Below are 15,295 nucleotides of genomic sequence, written 5' to 3' on the forward strand. Positions count from 1 at the left end.
AGAACAGGGGTAGTCTTGGTACATCGGTTGGCAGCTCCCAAGGGGGTTTCTGTGATCCAACCCATCACAACAGATTCAGAGGAAGATCTGGCCCCAGATCCCTGGGGGCTTGCCAGTAATGAGGGCGTGTGTGTGAGTGGGGAGATGGAGCAATGGCAGATTCTATTACAACTCAGGGTCCAGGGTGGACTCCGCAGACGGTTAAGCCAGACACATGGGCAAGTTGAAGTGGCTGGGAGCCAAACTAGCATGGCCTTCCAAGAGCTGGTTCTCAAGGCTGTGCCTTGAGGGTGGATCAAAGCTCCTCTTCCTTAGTTGCAGTTCTACACTAGAGACGGGCAAATGTCTGAAAGTCTGGAGCTCAGGAGCTGTGAAATGGACCCAGCGGTGCAGTGCCCTGGATCTAGAAATCCACGACGGTCTAGAGTGATCTGGAACTGCTCTAGACTCAGATGGAGAACTCTAGATCAAGATATCGGAAGTGCTTTTGAAATGGCTTACAAACAGCTCTTGGTGTCGGGACCTCTGCACCCCTCCAGCATAAGGCCCAAGGACATGGGAGGGAAAGGTAGACGCTTTGCTATGGTTTCACCATATGGTGCTGGCCACCTTGGGAGGCAGGGTACAGAACAAGATGGTGGGTGCGAAAGCTGCAGATCTCTTGAGATACCTAGATAGACTTATATGTAGTGCTGGGGAGGAGCCGGTGGTTGTGGTACATGTAGATACCAATGACATAGGGAAGGACAGGAGAGAGGTCCTGGAGGCCAACTTTAGGTTGCGAGGTAATATAAATATAAAATCATGACTAGTGTGGAGAAAGTAAATAAGGAAGTGTTAATTACTCCTTACCATAACACAAGAACTAGGGGCCACCCAATGAAATTAATAGGCAGCAGGTTGAAAACAAACAAAAGGAAGTATTTTTTCACAACAAAGCACAGTCAACCTGTGGAACTCCTTACCGGAGGATGTTGTGAAGGCCAAGACTATAACAGGGTTCAAAAAACGACTAGGTAAATTCATGGAGGATTAATGGCTATTAGCCAGGATGGGCAGGGATGGTGCCCCTAGCCTCTGTTTGCCAGAAGCTGGGAATGGGCGACAGGATGGATCACTTGATGATTCCCTGTTCTGTGCATTCCCTCGGGGCACCTGGCATTGGCCACTGTCGGAAGACAGGACACTGGGCTGGATGGGCCTTTGGTTTGACCCAGTCTGGCCGTTCTTATGACCCTGGGTCTAAGCCAGTCTGGCAACACCTGTGCTCCTCAGTTCAATCCTGGCAGTTTCCTCAGAGGGACCAACATCTCCAGGAAATCATCTTCAAGGCTGGGACTGTGAATTTCAACATATTATTTCTAAAGCAGATTAACCTTTAGAGCTCCTAGTTTCCATTGAGATGCAGCCTTCTGACAGCTATGGAGAGTGGTGCGAGGAAACGCCCCTGCCCCGCAGGAGAGCAGTGCGAGGAAACCACCCCTGCCCCTGGCCCCCCCAGGACAGCGGAACGAGGAAACCACCCCTGGCCCAGGAGAGCAGTGCGAGGAAACTGCCCCCGCCCGGAGAGAACGGTGCGAGGAAACCACCACCACCCCACCCCCCGCCTGGGGAGAACGGAGCGGGGCGACCACCCCCCCCCCCCCACCCAGGGAGAACGGTGCGAGGAAACCATCCACAAGGAATCCGCCCCTGCTGGGACATGAAGGCGCCCAAAGCACCAGCTCCCCAGTGAGCTCAAAGCGAGTCTGTGTCACTCAGACCCCCAGCCAGTAGAGAGCGAGGCCAATACAGTGGGTGTAGTAGAGGATCACGGGTAATTCGGACACTTTATCTGAGGTTTGAAAACATGAGGCTGAGTTCCCACAAGAGCAGGCCTTGTGCCATTGCTGAGAGCCATCACGGCGTGTCAGCAGGTCACCCCATCTCAGCTGGTGCCAACCCACTCCTTCCAACCCCCCAGTGGGACGCAAGGCATTCTGGGAGTCACCTGTGGCTGGACTAGAGACGTCATCCAGAGCCCAGCAGAGAGCGAGAGTTGAACGCCCTGCCACCCAAGGGCTGGGCTGTGGTGGGGTGCAGGGGGCCCTGTGGGCTATGAGAGGAGCACCTGGAGGGAGCAGGGCCTGGCTGAGTGAAGAGCAGAAGAAGATGGGATATGGGGAGGAGGGATGGTGGGAGAAGAGAGACCATCGGGGCAGAGGTCTTGTCTCAAGAGAGACCCGCCGAGGCTCTCCTGACACTATTGAGGATAATCCCCAGGCCCAGAAGCAAGCACCCCCACCCCCAACAGACCACAACGTGTCACGCAGACTCACTGGTAGAGGGTGCCGCCATGCTGCCGCTTCTGTCCAGGCCTGGCTCGGCTCGGCTTGGGTTCTCTGGCCATGTCCAAGTCTAGGGGAAGAGACAGAGGGGGAGTGAGACAGGGCTAGGAGCAGGGACAGAAAGGAAGGGGGATACGAGAAGAAACAGACGTCTATTGCCTTAACATAGGGGTTCCAAAAACACCTCAGGGAGCTGGCAGCCAACACCCATTGGCTCTCAGGGACCACCTAGGCGCCTAACTTCCACTGATTTCAATGGGGCTCAGGTGCCTAAATGCCTTGGCGGAGCTGGGCCCTCGCTCCCTTAGGCGCTTTTGGAATCTTCTTATTGTTTTCAAGCCCCCCCCCCCCCCCCCCTCTCTGAACGTGAACCACAAGCAGCGAGAACCAGAGGAGCGATTCTGGTGACTGACTGAATGACCTCCAGGGCGGCTCTAGCACGTCACACTTCCAAGCACTTCACAGGGACTCCCTCATCCCCCCATCCCCAAGCAGGCCAGTCACGATCCCTATTTTACTGACGGGATCCAAGGCACAGGGATATTAGAGGCCACATTTTGAAAAACAGCCTCTGATTGGCGGGGGAGAGTTTTTGGTGCCTGACTTGAAATCAGGTGGGGCCAACTGTCAGAGGTGCTGAGCACTCACAGTACCCGTGACTTCAACTGGAGCTCAGGGTGCCTGAACCGTCGGAACACCAGGCTCATATTACGCACCCAAAATCAGAGGCCACTTCTGAACACATTAGCCTAAAAGTAAACTAGCATCAGAGCCATGAGTTGAATACAGGAGTCCCAACTCCTAGTCACTGGTTCCAACCACTAGCATGCTCCACACACAATACTGCCACGTGCTGAAGGTACAAAGGCACCATAACCACCACTAACCCACACCGCCTATGCACCCTCCTTTCCAGATCCTCCAATGACTGCCACAACCTCCCGTGATGCCTGATGCTCACATTCTGCATGAGCAGGGCTTTAACTCAGTTACAGAACATGGCTGATGGCCTGTCTGTACATGGTCCCTCTTGGTCAGGCCTGGGGTACAGGTTCCTGGACAGAGTCCCGTTATTAGAGGTAGTCCCTATATTATGGTAGTAACTAGGAACCCCAGTCCAGGAACTGGACCCCATTGTGCTAGATGCTGGACAGACGACACAAACAGTAAGGACAGGATGTGAAGAGAAAACCAACAGCCAAGTGCAACGACAGGGGGGCTGGAGGAGGCAGAATGAGATTCTCCACACTAGAGTTTGGCCAGTGTAACACCACTCACATCCCAGTGGCACGGGATCTTTGATGACCACAAGTGATCAGGACCTTGCTTTTGGGTCTCATCAAAAAGCTGGTCACAGCGCCCCCTGTCTAGGGTGACCGTATTTCCCAAAGGGAAAACGGGACACAACGTGGGGCTAGCGCAAGCCTTTCCCGAGCCACTCACCTGAGCCCCCCATGCGGGACTGGCATCACTGTTTGCGCAAGGCTGGGGCTGGCATCACTACTCACCCGAGCCCTGCCTCCCCGCCCTGCGTGGGGCTGGCATCGCTGCTTGCCCCGGCACGTTCCTCCACACCCCACTTTTTTTTAGAAAGTGAACATTTGTTCTGTTTGCTCTTGCCAACTGATCAAGCTGACAAGAGCAAACAGGAGAAATGCCCACTTTTGCCAAAAAAGTCAGGACCGTCGGGACAGGGCTTAAAAAAGGGACTGTCCTGGCCAGAACGGGATGTATGGTTACCCTACCTGTCACCAAGATGCCACCTGAGTCCTACCCACGGGTAGCCAGCACTTCTTCACCTCCAGGGGTGAAGTTCACAGGAGGTGAGGCTGGGAGGGGTCTCTGTCCCAGGGGTTTAAACAGCCTTAGGGCACAAGGTAATTATTTGCATTGTCACCACAGTTGATGGCTGTCACAGGCTGACTGGCCCCTTTAAGAAGTGTATGTGTGGGGGGAAAAGAGAGAGAGAGAGAGAGAGAGAGAGAGAGAGAGAGAGAGAGAAATCCAGTGCACCTGTGACTGATTCCTTCCTGCCCAACTGGGCTTAGGGGAAGGAACCCGGGTCTTACAAAGAGAGCGGCAGCAGCAGGGGAAGGCTGGTTACCCACTGATCTCTCTCACCCAAGGGAGGTGAGGGAGCTGCTGGGGAAGTAAGGGCAGAAGCTGCAGAGGGCAGGAGGTCCTACCCAGCGGTGGCCAGGAGAGCAGCAGAGGGGCTTTGCCTGCTGACCTCTCGAGGCCAAAGAGAGGGAGAGTTGAAGAAAGCTGAGTTTTGGCCAGGGGTGGCTGCTTGGTGCAGAGCAGTTGGGGACAAAAGCAGCACTCCAAGCCTGGCTGCAGAGGTCAGAGCAGAAGCGTTGTGTTGTGCTGATGGACTCTATTCTGGGACTTTGAGGAACGTTTGTTATTAAGCCATCTCCAGGCCAGGGTGCTGCTAGCCACACAAAAGCCCTGCTAGGACGGGAAAGTACTTACCCTCTGAGGAGCTGCCTGCCCCTTCACCTCTGCTTCAGAGCAGGGGGTGCAGCTATGGCAATCCGGGACTGGTCTGCAGGCTGCTGAGCCAGTGCCCCTGCCGGTGTGGTCCCTGTAACCTCCCAGGGGAGAGGCACCAGCACCTGCACATGGTCACTGACACAGCTAGGGGGAGCGAGCGCTAGCAGGTCGCTAAACTTTAGCACACGGGGCTTGCAGCTGCTGTGTTTCTGGAGTCTCCAGAGGGTTTATAAAAAGCCTGGTGGGTGAACAGTGAAAGACAAGGCAATCTGAACATCAGAAATGTTGCCCCCGGGGAATCAATTACTCGTGTCTCAGTCTCCGTGTACTCCGGGGCCCTATGTTCCCATTGGCACAAATGCACTTTCTTTGCACTTACTCTGAGAGCTTCATTTCAGTCCTTTCTTCTTACCCCAGGAGGTCCCTGGCCACTGCCAGACATGGCCCAGGCTGGTGGCCTGCTTTAGAAAGGGCCTTCAACAGACTAGGGCACCCCCGTGTGAGGCAGCCTCTCTGCAGATGGGGATTCCCAGCTTCCAAGGGCAGAAGTTACATAGTCCCAGAACCACAGTTAAGGTTCCTCTATTGCTGCAGGCAAACAGCCATGTGAGGGGGTGCACTTGGCCTTGTAGCCCACTGACATCCAGTCCTGGTTCTTCTCATGGCAGGAGCTGCATCCAAAGTCCATTCCAGGTGGGCACAGGAATCCTGCCCTCGCTCTTCTCTTTGCTCCCGGTGAATGAACAGATGGGAGGAGCCCGCCCCATCTGCTCCACTAGAAGCAGCTGCTGGGCCCACTGCCAGGGCAGCAAATGACTTCTTGCGACTGATGCCATCCTTGCTTGGTGGCTTCACTGAGTGAGCATGAAACTCTTAATCTCAGGGTCATGGATTCAAGCCTCGTATTTATTAGCAGCAGCATGGATCAGTAGATAAGGCATTAGTGGGAGACTTAGGAGGCCTCTACCACGGACCTACTGTGTGACCTTCAACAAGCTGCTGTCCCTCTGCCGTCTATTTAGCCTGTGAGCTCTTTGGGGCAGGGACAGTCTCTTTGTTAGTATATGTACCGAGGCCAGCACAATGGGGACCAGCTCTCGGCTGGAGAGTCGATGCTGCTGCAGTACCAATAATAATATGGCCCCAACCACACAGGGCTTGAGCCCAGGTTCAGTGAAGTTGCGCTGGATCAGGACAGAGAATGTTTTGACCTGGCTTAAGAACTGCACGGGTCAGCCCAGGTAGAGAACACGGTGCATTAACCCTGTCTGCATCCAGTGCCACCAGCTGAACAAACCACCCCTGCCTGGTGTGCCTACAGCTGAGTGTGAACTGTGCTGACTGGGTCCAGAGGCTGTCGGGAAACAAAATTTGCAGAAGAATACAAGGCCAAGCCAGTCTGGCAAGATGTCACTCAGCTAGACGTCACAAACAGCTGATACCTGCTGCCTTTCAGTGCGGGACACTGATGTTCTCCCAGCCCAGGAGAAGGAAAGCCCCTTTAGTGATGGTCCTGCCAAAGGGGGAACTAGGGTCCAGTGCAGCTTGGGGAGGATGCAACAACCTTTCAAGCAAGACCATTATCCACCGATCCCACCACCAGAGCCAAAGCTGCCATGGACCATCGCTGTCCCCTACCCCGTGTGCCAGTGCTGGGGAGTCTCAGAGCTCAGAGCTGGTAGGAAGTAGTATGGGGGATGGAGGTGAAAGCTCCTCTGCCTTCCCACGTGGAGAGAATGAGTGAAGGAGCCTCCCGAGGGGCATGCTTTGCGCATAAGACCTGCGGGAGTTACATGCAGTAGGAGCAAAAGCCCAGACTAAGAGCTCACCATTCCCATCAGCGTAGCTCCTGCTTTCCATCCACGTTTGCACATCCCAGCACCCGGACTGGAAATCTATCTTGGTACCGACTGCACTCATCACCCGAGTATCTTTGCTGCTGCATCCAAAGAGTAGTGACGGTACGCCATGCAACCGCAGATCATCCTGGCTCCACCATTACTCTGTCCCCCCACAGAGATCCAGAGCAGGATTCAGGAATGGCTGAGATGGGCCCATACAACACCCAGTACGTGCTGCGACAGGACATTGAGAGCTGTGGAATTCCAGGCAGCACCCCAGCCAAGCAGATGCACTTCCTGTTGCTGTCAGTTCTTTATCTTGACAGCGAGTCTTTAGTAACCATTAGGACTCCACTAGTATGTTGGTTGCCAGTGCCTTGGAAGGGTCTGGGCTGCTCCGACAGCCTCTCCTCTCTCCATGGCGCTCCATTGGCACCCGTTACACGTCTGCACATCATCACCTGTGCAATGAACACGGCCTCCTCTTGTTTGCAGTAATCCCCGGTGCCCCATCTTCTGGAACACTTCTCTCGGAGCCCAAGTACCAGCTGAATTAGTATTCATGAAATGCTGATAGGTGTTCCCAGGCAAACAACAGATGCCTCAGCTGCGACAGACTCTGCAGAGATGGCCTGGCACAGCTAAGAAGGAATGGGGTGCGGGAGGGAAACCATCCCAAGATATTCCCACTCATGTGCCTGCATACTTGGGAGACCTTTCACATTGCCACTGCCTTGCAGTGATGCTGCTCCCAGACTCTCACTCCAGCAAGGCCATGCTGGCAGGCAGTGTGGTCTAATGGGTAGAGCACGGGATTGGGATTCAGGAGAATTAGGTTCTATTCCCAGATCTTTGTCACCTTTGGCAAGTCATGGCCCCTCTACCTTGTCTATTTAGACTGTATGCTTTTTGGGGCAAGGACTGCGTCTCACTATGTGTCTTGACAGTAATAGCGCCTCTGGGCCTCTAGGCAACACGGTAACATACATAACAGCAGCAAGGCAATAAAGTGTTGGGGTGGGGACTGGGTGTCTGAGATGGCCTTTATGCCTCAGAATAATAAGAAACACGGATGGCCCCAAGATACGAGATTCACAGCCGAAGTTCTGGATGCTAGGCTCAGCACGAGAGAGGGGAAGGGCCAGATGTGGAAACAGGGATCTGGATCCAAGGTTTGGAGTGTTTGGTTCAGGCCCGTTTCCTGGGTCATCAAGCCCCTTTCCCTGCCAGTGCAGGATCGTCCCCTAGAATATATTCTCCAGGGCTTTGTCCCATCTAGCTTGAATTGTGCCCAAGCAATAGGTTCCTTCCAGCACTAGGAAACCTGCACTACACATTATCACTCCATCCCACTGCTCCTATCTGCACCGCCTTGTACCAGGTTTCACTCTTCCCTTGAAAATCTGTAAATCGGATGATATTGTCCCCAAATCACTGTGCATTTTATTCCAAGAGGAATCGCATTTTATTTTCTGCCCATATTTCCAGTTTCTCTCAATTCACCGGTATTATTTCTTCCTCCTTCTTGGTGTTTACAGGCTCCATAGTTGCAGGCTGTTGTCATGTCCCCACCTTAGCCGTGCTATCTATTCAGCTCCTCTACGACCAGTTTGTCATCATTCCGCTGCTCTTCTCTGAATCCCTTCCAGTTTCACTCTCTCTTCTGGGAACGAGGTGTCCAGAACCGAACACCCTATTCCAGGTGCCTCAAGCAGATTGGGACTATTCATGCCTTGTCCGCGATGTGAGGTCTCTGTCCAAAAGAGCATTGTTGCCACATCACACTGCACATCCATGTCTAATTTGCCCTCTACTGTCACCTGTCAGTCTCTTTCAGCATCACTGCCCTCCAGGTTTCACTCTTCCCTTGAAAATCTGTAAATCGGATGATATTGTCTCCAAATCACTGTGCATTTTATTCCAAGAGGAATCGCATTTTATTTTCTGCCCATATTTCCAGTTTCTCTCAATTCACCGGTATTATTTCTATCCCCTCTGCTGTAGGCAACTATCCCAATTTAGTGTCATCTGCAAATTTAAGGCCAGATTCAACCACTCTTCTGTTGAATAGCATCTTACTCTATCCCATTGACTGGCAGACTCTGGCACGTTTCACTAATATGACGTTTACCTTCTTCCAACCCCTATCCACCTGGATCCCCACCTCTCCACCTGCAATTTCAACTGCTCCTTTTCAATGCCCTTTGTTTAGGGTTTAATAATAATTTTTTAGCCCATGTAATATCGATATCAAAGCCAATCTGAATCAATTTTAAGAGTATGATTTTTGTGAGTCACTGTGGCAAATACTTTACTAACCTCTAAATATATCTAATTTTGGCAGTCAGGTACTGAGGTGATGGGGGTGTGGCCACGGGGAGGGTGGAGTCAGGTACTGAGGTGATGGGGGCACTGAAGGGCCATGGGGCGGGTGACAGTCAGGTACTGAGGCGATGGGGGCACTGAGGGGGTCATGGGGCAGGTGTCAGTAAGTACTGAGGTAATTGGGGGGCACTGAGGTGCCATGGGGCAGGTGGCAGTCTGGTACTGAGGTGATGGGGCTATCGGGGGGAGGGGTAGTAGTGAAGTACTGAGGTGATAGGGTGGGGCCATGGGGTGGGTGACAGTCAGGTACTGAGATGATCAGGATACTGAGGAGCCATGCAGACCAGCAGAAGTGGGAGGCAGATTTACAGAGGCAAAGGGTGGATGGTCATATGGATCTAATGGGTGACTTGGGGTGCAAGTGGAAGAGTCTGAAGGGAAGTGGCAGGCCTTTGAATTCCTGGATTTGTATGAGGGTTTGTAGAAGCCAATATGATAAATACTGAAGACAAGAAACCCCCAAGGAGATCCAAGCTGAGAGCTCCCTCTGTAGAGACCCCTAGGAGGGAACCCAGGAAACCATGTTTTCGTCCTCTTGGAGCCTTCAGTGATTTCTCTGCTTACCTTCCATCTCTGGCTAACCACATGTGGAGCGAAACCTCCACCCTGCAGCTTCCCCACAGGCCCCACGTGCAATGACAGCTAACTGAATCCCTGACCACACTGGGGCTTTCAAACTGCATTGCTCCCAGACGATGGAAACAGGCTTTCACCCTGCTGGGCGGGGAGTCCCCTACAAGGCCAGACCCTAACTGAGGTGCTAGCAACATCCGCCCAGTGCAAGGCCAGTGGATGGGCACAGCTACCCATTCCCAGAGCTTGGACAGAGTTGGGAGCAAGACCTGGCTCCAGGGAGTGACTAGAGCCTAAGAAGTCTCCAGTCCTGACCCATCTGAGCATCGCTGCCTCCCAAGAAGGGAGGGAGACTAAGATCCTCTCCCCCCACCTGGCCCTGGTGATGCTGCAGTCCAGCTAGGAGCATGCCACCCCACTTGCTGGAGAAGGAATGGAAGGAGGGGCGCTTTTTACTGTCGATGCCTTGCCAATTAAAATAGCTTCTCGAATCCATCTGTGAAAGGAAGAACGAACCCCAAACTAGGCCTGCCTGGCTTGGCACTCCTGAGCACAATGCACCCCAGGGCTGCCATGCTACTGATCTTTGGGCCCGTTTTGTGAGAGCACAGCCTACATTTTTGGGGTATGTGAGGGCGCAGTGTCCCAAGAAGCATGCTGGAGCCTGCTGGATCTTTAACTAAATAATTATAATAGAAGCCAGCCTTTGGAACTCCCTATCAAGATTATCCTGGCTCCCTTCCTCCTGGCATTGGTCAGTTTCCATCAACCACTCCAGGAGAAGGAAGCTACATAGGGAGTGTGTGTGTGTGTGTGGGGGGGTGATCTGCTATGGTGGGGCCCATTTCCAGTCCCTTGTTGCTCATATCTTTATGCAGAATTCCTCTGGGCCGTGTCCTCTAGTTCCTTGGACACCTTTGGGGGGGGGGGGGGGGGGGCGCTTTCCGAGATTCTCTGCTTGGTGTCCCACTCTGGTTCCCTGATTTTCAAACTTTGACCTCACTCCCATTCCTGTTTTCTCCTTTGTTGTCCCCTGTAATCAACTGGAGGCTGGACTTCGTGATTTCTCCCCTTTCGTTGATGGGGAGGGGTTTTACTTATGGATGGACCTAGACCAGCCTGCACCAGTACTTCAAATAATATCAAGTGAAAAGGTTTTGCACCAAACCACCATATGGAAAGAACACTGAGAGTGCAGACACAGAAACTGTCCCCATCATTTTGCAAGCCCAGGTTGTAAGGGGGGGGAAGGATGAGGTCTTTAGCTCAGGTCCAGTTGAACCTGTGTAGCCTACAACAATTTCTCCCCAGTGTGGTTGGGAAGCCACAAGTCATGCAGCTGCACTACTTTAGCCAGTCCTCCTAACTCCATCCCACAATGAAGCAGTGCCTTACATTTAGGATTTATCCCAAAACTCCAGCTTCCAGCTGGCCACTACGGAAGAGGTGTCTCAGGAGCCCCATAATGTGCTGGCACAACCCTGACTGTAGGGTGTATTGTGTGATGACACTACAAAATGGTTCTGTCAAATGCAGTCTTGATGAGCTTTTGTAAGAACCAGCAAGACAACAAACCATGTTCTCTATCTAAGGTACTTATGTAACTATTATTATTCCCCTCTATTCGGCACTGATGAGGCCACATCTGGAGTATTGCGTCCAGTTTTGGGGCCCCCACTACAGAAAGGATGTGGACAAATTGGAGAGTCCAGTGGAGGGCAATGAAAATGATCAGGGGGCTGAGGCACATGACTTATGAGAAGAGGCTGAGGGAACTGGGATTATTTAGTCTGCAGAAGAGAAGAGTGAGGGGGGATTTGATAGCTGCTTTCAACTACCTGAAGGGGGGTTCCACAGAGGATGGATCTAGACTGTTCTCAGTGGTGGCAGATGACAGAACAAGGAGTAGTGGTCTCAAGTTGCAGTGGGGGAGGTCTAGGTTGGATATTAGGAAAAACTTTTTCACTAGGAGGGTGGTGAAGCACTGGAATGGGTTACCTAAGGAGGTGGTGGAATCTCCTTCCTTAGAGGTTTTTAAGGGCAGGCTTGACAAAGCCTTGGCGGGGATGATTTACTTGGGGTTGGTCCTGCTTTGAGCAGGGGGTGGGACTAGATGACCTCCTGAGGTCCCTTCCAACCCTGATATTCTATGATTCTATGACCCACTTCTTCGGATGCATGTTGTGGGTTGTAGCCCACGAAAGCTTATGCTCTAATAAATTTGTTAGTCTCTAAGGTGCCACAAGTACTCCTGTTCTTTTTGCGGATACAGACTAACACGGCTGCTACTCTGAAACCTATGATTCTATGACCCCCATCACTGTAGTACGAGTGCCTCTGCAATACAGTGTCACTAACATTGCTTTATGCTAGTTCAGATAGGGCTTCAGTCTAAGCTACTGTCAAACAGCCTGCAAACTCCAACAGACCATCAATCAACAGAATGTAGGAATTCCCACACCAGATCAGGGCCTCAGAGATCCATCCTCGGACCGTGGCCAGCATCACATGTTTCAGAAGGATGTGCAAGAAACCCCCTAGTGGACAATAATGGAATAACCTGCCCCTAGGGGAAGGGTCTTCCCAAAATCCTTTCATAGTTGGCTTGTACCCTGAAAGAGTGTTCACATTCTATCTAAAAATATTGGTGTTAATATCCTTTCTGAAGGAGCTATAGACGTCCTCATTATCAATATAAATGTCCATTCTGTCTTAGACCCTTAGCTTCATCAATATCTTGTGACAGCGAGTTCCACAGCCGAATTATGCTTTGTATAATGAATTTCCTTTTAACAGTTTTACATTTGATGTCTTTCAATTTGACCATCCCTTTGTTCTAGTAATCAGAGAGGGTGAACAGGAGTTCCTGATCTCCCTTTTCTAGACCAGTGGTCTCCAAAGTGGGGTGCACAAGAGGATCCTTGGGGGTGCGCTGCAGGAGGACTTTTTTTTTTTTGCGCTTTGGCAAAAATGGTAGAGCCGGTGCAGCAGGGGGTTCGTGCTCAAAATTTTTTTACTGATAGGGGTGCACAATCAAAAAAGTTTGGAGACCACTGCTCTAGACCACTCATTATTTTGTATTCCTTGATGCTTTGTATTCCACACAGCCCTTCCCTAAACTAAACAGACCCCATCTCTTCAATCTTGCCACATACAGAAGTCTTCCCTCACCAATTATTTTTGTCACCCATCTTTGAAACCCATCAATTATTGCTATATCCTTCTGGCGATGAAGTGGCCAGAACTGAATACAGTATTGCTGGTGAAGCCAGACCACTCATTGATAAAATGGCATTATAATATTTTTATTATTACCCATTCAGTTCTTTAAGCACTCTAACATTTTGGTTTTTTTACTATTGCTGCCAACTTTCACTGAGTGACATCCGGGACTTTTTCTTGAGTCATTACCGTTAATTTAGAACACAACAAGGTGTAGGAGTAGTTCAAATTATTTCTCCCATGTGCATTGCCTTGCATTTCTCAACATGGAATATCACTTCCCACCATGCTGCCCATTCACCTAGCTTAACGGGGTCCCTCTGAAGTTCCTCAGGGTCTTCTCTAGTCTTAACTAACCTAAATGACTAACCTCATCTTAATTAATTAGCCTCTTACAGTTGGTATGGCTACTTCCACCTTTTCATGTTCTCTGTATGTGTAAATATTTCTTACTATAGGTTCCATTCTATGCATCCGATGAAGTGGGCTGTAGCCCATGAAAGCTTATGCTCAACTAAATGTGTTAGTCTCTAAGGTGCCCCAAGTACTCCTGTTCTAAATGATCCTGTGTCACCTGCAAATTTTTGCTACCTCACCTCCTTTTCCAGATCATTGATTAATATATTAAAAACTGTGGTCACAGTACAGAACCTCGTTAACCTTTTGCCATGTTGAAAATAATCCTGCTCGTTGTTTTTCTGTCACTTAGCCAGTTTTTGATCCATGTTAATTCCTTATTTCGGACTCCAGTTTCCTTAGTTGCCTGTCATGAAGGACTTTGTCAAACGCTTTTTAAAACTCCAAATAAACCATGTCAGCTGTTCTCCTTTTTGTTGAATTCTAATAGGAAGCAGAGGCATGATATTCCTTTGCAGACGCCAATGCAGATTGATCCCTATCATCTCATGTTAATTTAGGTGCTTTACCATTCTATTTTAATGATTATTTCAACCAGTTACAGAAGTAAGGCTCGCTGCTTTGCAATTCCCAAAATCGCCCCACCGCCTTTTGCAGGTACAACATTTGCTCCCCTTCAGTCCTCCAGTCCAGTAACGGGTATTAATAAGAGATGGCACGTTTTATCAGCAGTTCAGCCACTTTATTCCTCCAGAACTCTTGGGGATACCCTGCAGTCCTGGGGACTTGCGGCTCCTTAATTTACCAGTTCCTTCCAGAGCACCTCCTTTCTTGGTGTCTCAATCTCTGACCCGGCCTCCTCGGATTCCTTCGTGGGCAGTCTGCCCTGGGACTTCAAGGAATCAGGGCAGACCTGGAGGCCGAGGTGCCAAGGCGCCCAAGATGGCCCAGCCCCAGGCGAATGGCAGCTAATGCTGAGAGTGGATTTCCTCAGCTCAGGCCGACTGGACTCTCCCAGGCAATGGGATCCCTTCTGCCTGTGAAAGATTTCCTCCCGCGGGCAAGTGACCAAGTGCCACTAGACCTGGTGGCCCAGCGGGCTACCGGCTTTCCCTCGGGCCTGTTCACGGCCCAGACCCCCTCCGCCTCCATCCGGAGACATCGGACGGGAACCGACGCCGGCGGTGGAAGCGGCCGCGGCCCCCCCCCTTGGCTTGGCTGCCAACTGTTCCGGCGCCGGAGTCACACTGCGCTCGCCCTCCCGCCGGCCGGGCCTCGCCCTCCCGCCCGTGTCCCTGCGTCAGCGGCGCCCCCCCGCCCCGAACGGCCCGGCCCCGCGGGGGGGGCGCCCCAGGGCCGCGCTCCGCGCTCCCCGCGCTGCTCTGCGTTTGCCATCTTGTCCCGGGGGACCGGGCGGCGCGCACCGCCCCGCGGCAGGGCCGGGCCGGGCCGGGCCGTACTCACATCTCCAGCACCCGTCCTCGCTGCCGAACAGAGTCATGCCCCCCGGGCGGGGCCGGGGCCAGCCGGACGCAGCGCTCGGCCCGCTGCAGCTGGGGGCTCGGCTCGCGGCACCCACTCGCGCGCGCCCCGCTCGCCAGCAGCTCCTGCCCCAGCCGCGAGCGGACGTCGGGAGGGAGGGCTGTGCAGCGGAACGTACCATCTCCTCCAGTGGGGAGGGGGGGAGGGCTACGCGCGCGACGCAAACCATCTCCGGGGGGGGGGGGGGGCGTGTATTTCTGTACCATGAGCTCAGCGCAGTGGCCGGGGACCGGGGTTCGGGGCCGCGGCCCGGCTCCAGGCGGGCCCGATCCTGTCCCCACTGGAACCAGTGGCAAAACTCCCACCCCGGGCAACGGGCCTGGGGCCTGTAGCAGGCGGGGGCAGCGCTTCCCGGCCGGGGCGGGCTCTGCGCACCCAGAGAGGCTGCCTGGCCGGCCCTGCTACCCCACGGGCCCCCCAAGGCCAGATGGGGGGCGGGCATGGAAGGAAGAGGGGGGCGTGGGGTGGGCATGGAAGGAAGAAAAGGGGGGCTGGGGCTGTGGGGTGGGCATGGAAGGAAGGGGGGCGTGGGGTGGGCATGGAAGGAAGAGA

General features: G+C 52.8%; 1 protein-coding gene across 1 annotated transcript in view; it reads right to left on the bottom strand.

Annotated features, from left to right (window-relative positions):
* The window catches only part of LOC112119561 (heterogeneous nuclear ribonucleoprotein C-like), a 39,516-nt gene extending 24,678 nt beyond the window's left edge, over positions 1 to 14,838 (bottom strand). The window contains exons 1-2 of the mRNA XM_024218258.2: positions 14,666 to 14,838; positions 2,319 to 2,397 (exon numbers count right to left, since the gene is read on the bottom strand). Coding sequence (XP_024074026.1) covers positions 2,319 to 2,397; positions 14,666 to 14,702 — 116 coding nt within the window. The 5' untranslated portion in view covers positions 14,703 to 14,838. The remainder of the gene's footprint in view (positions 1 to 2,318; positions 2,398 to 14,665) is intronic.
* Positions 14,839 to 15,295: the final 457 nt, after the last annotated feature.

This window comes from Terrapene carolina, unplaced genomic scaffold (genome assembly GCF_002925995.2).
Source record: "Terrapene carolina triunguis isolate 2854851 unplaced genomic scaffold, T_m_triunguis-2.0 Scaffold165, whole genome shotgun sequence".
Classification (NCBI taxonomy): Eukaryota; Metazoa; Chordata; order Testudines; family Emydidae; genus Terrapene; species Terrapene triunguis.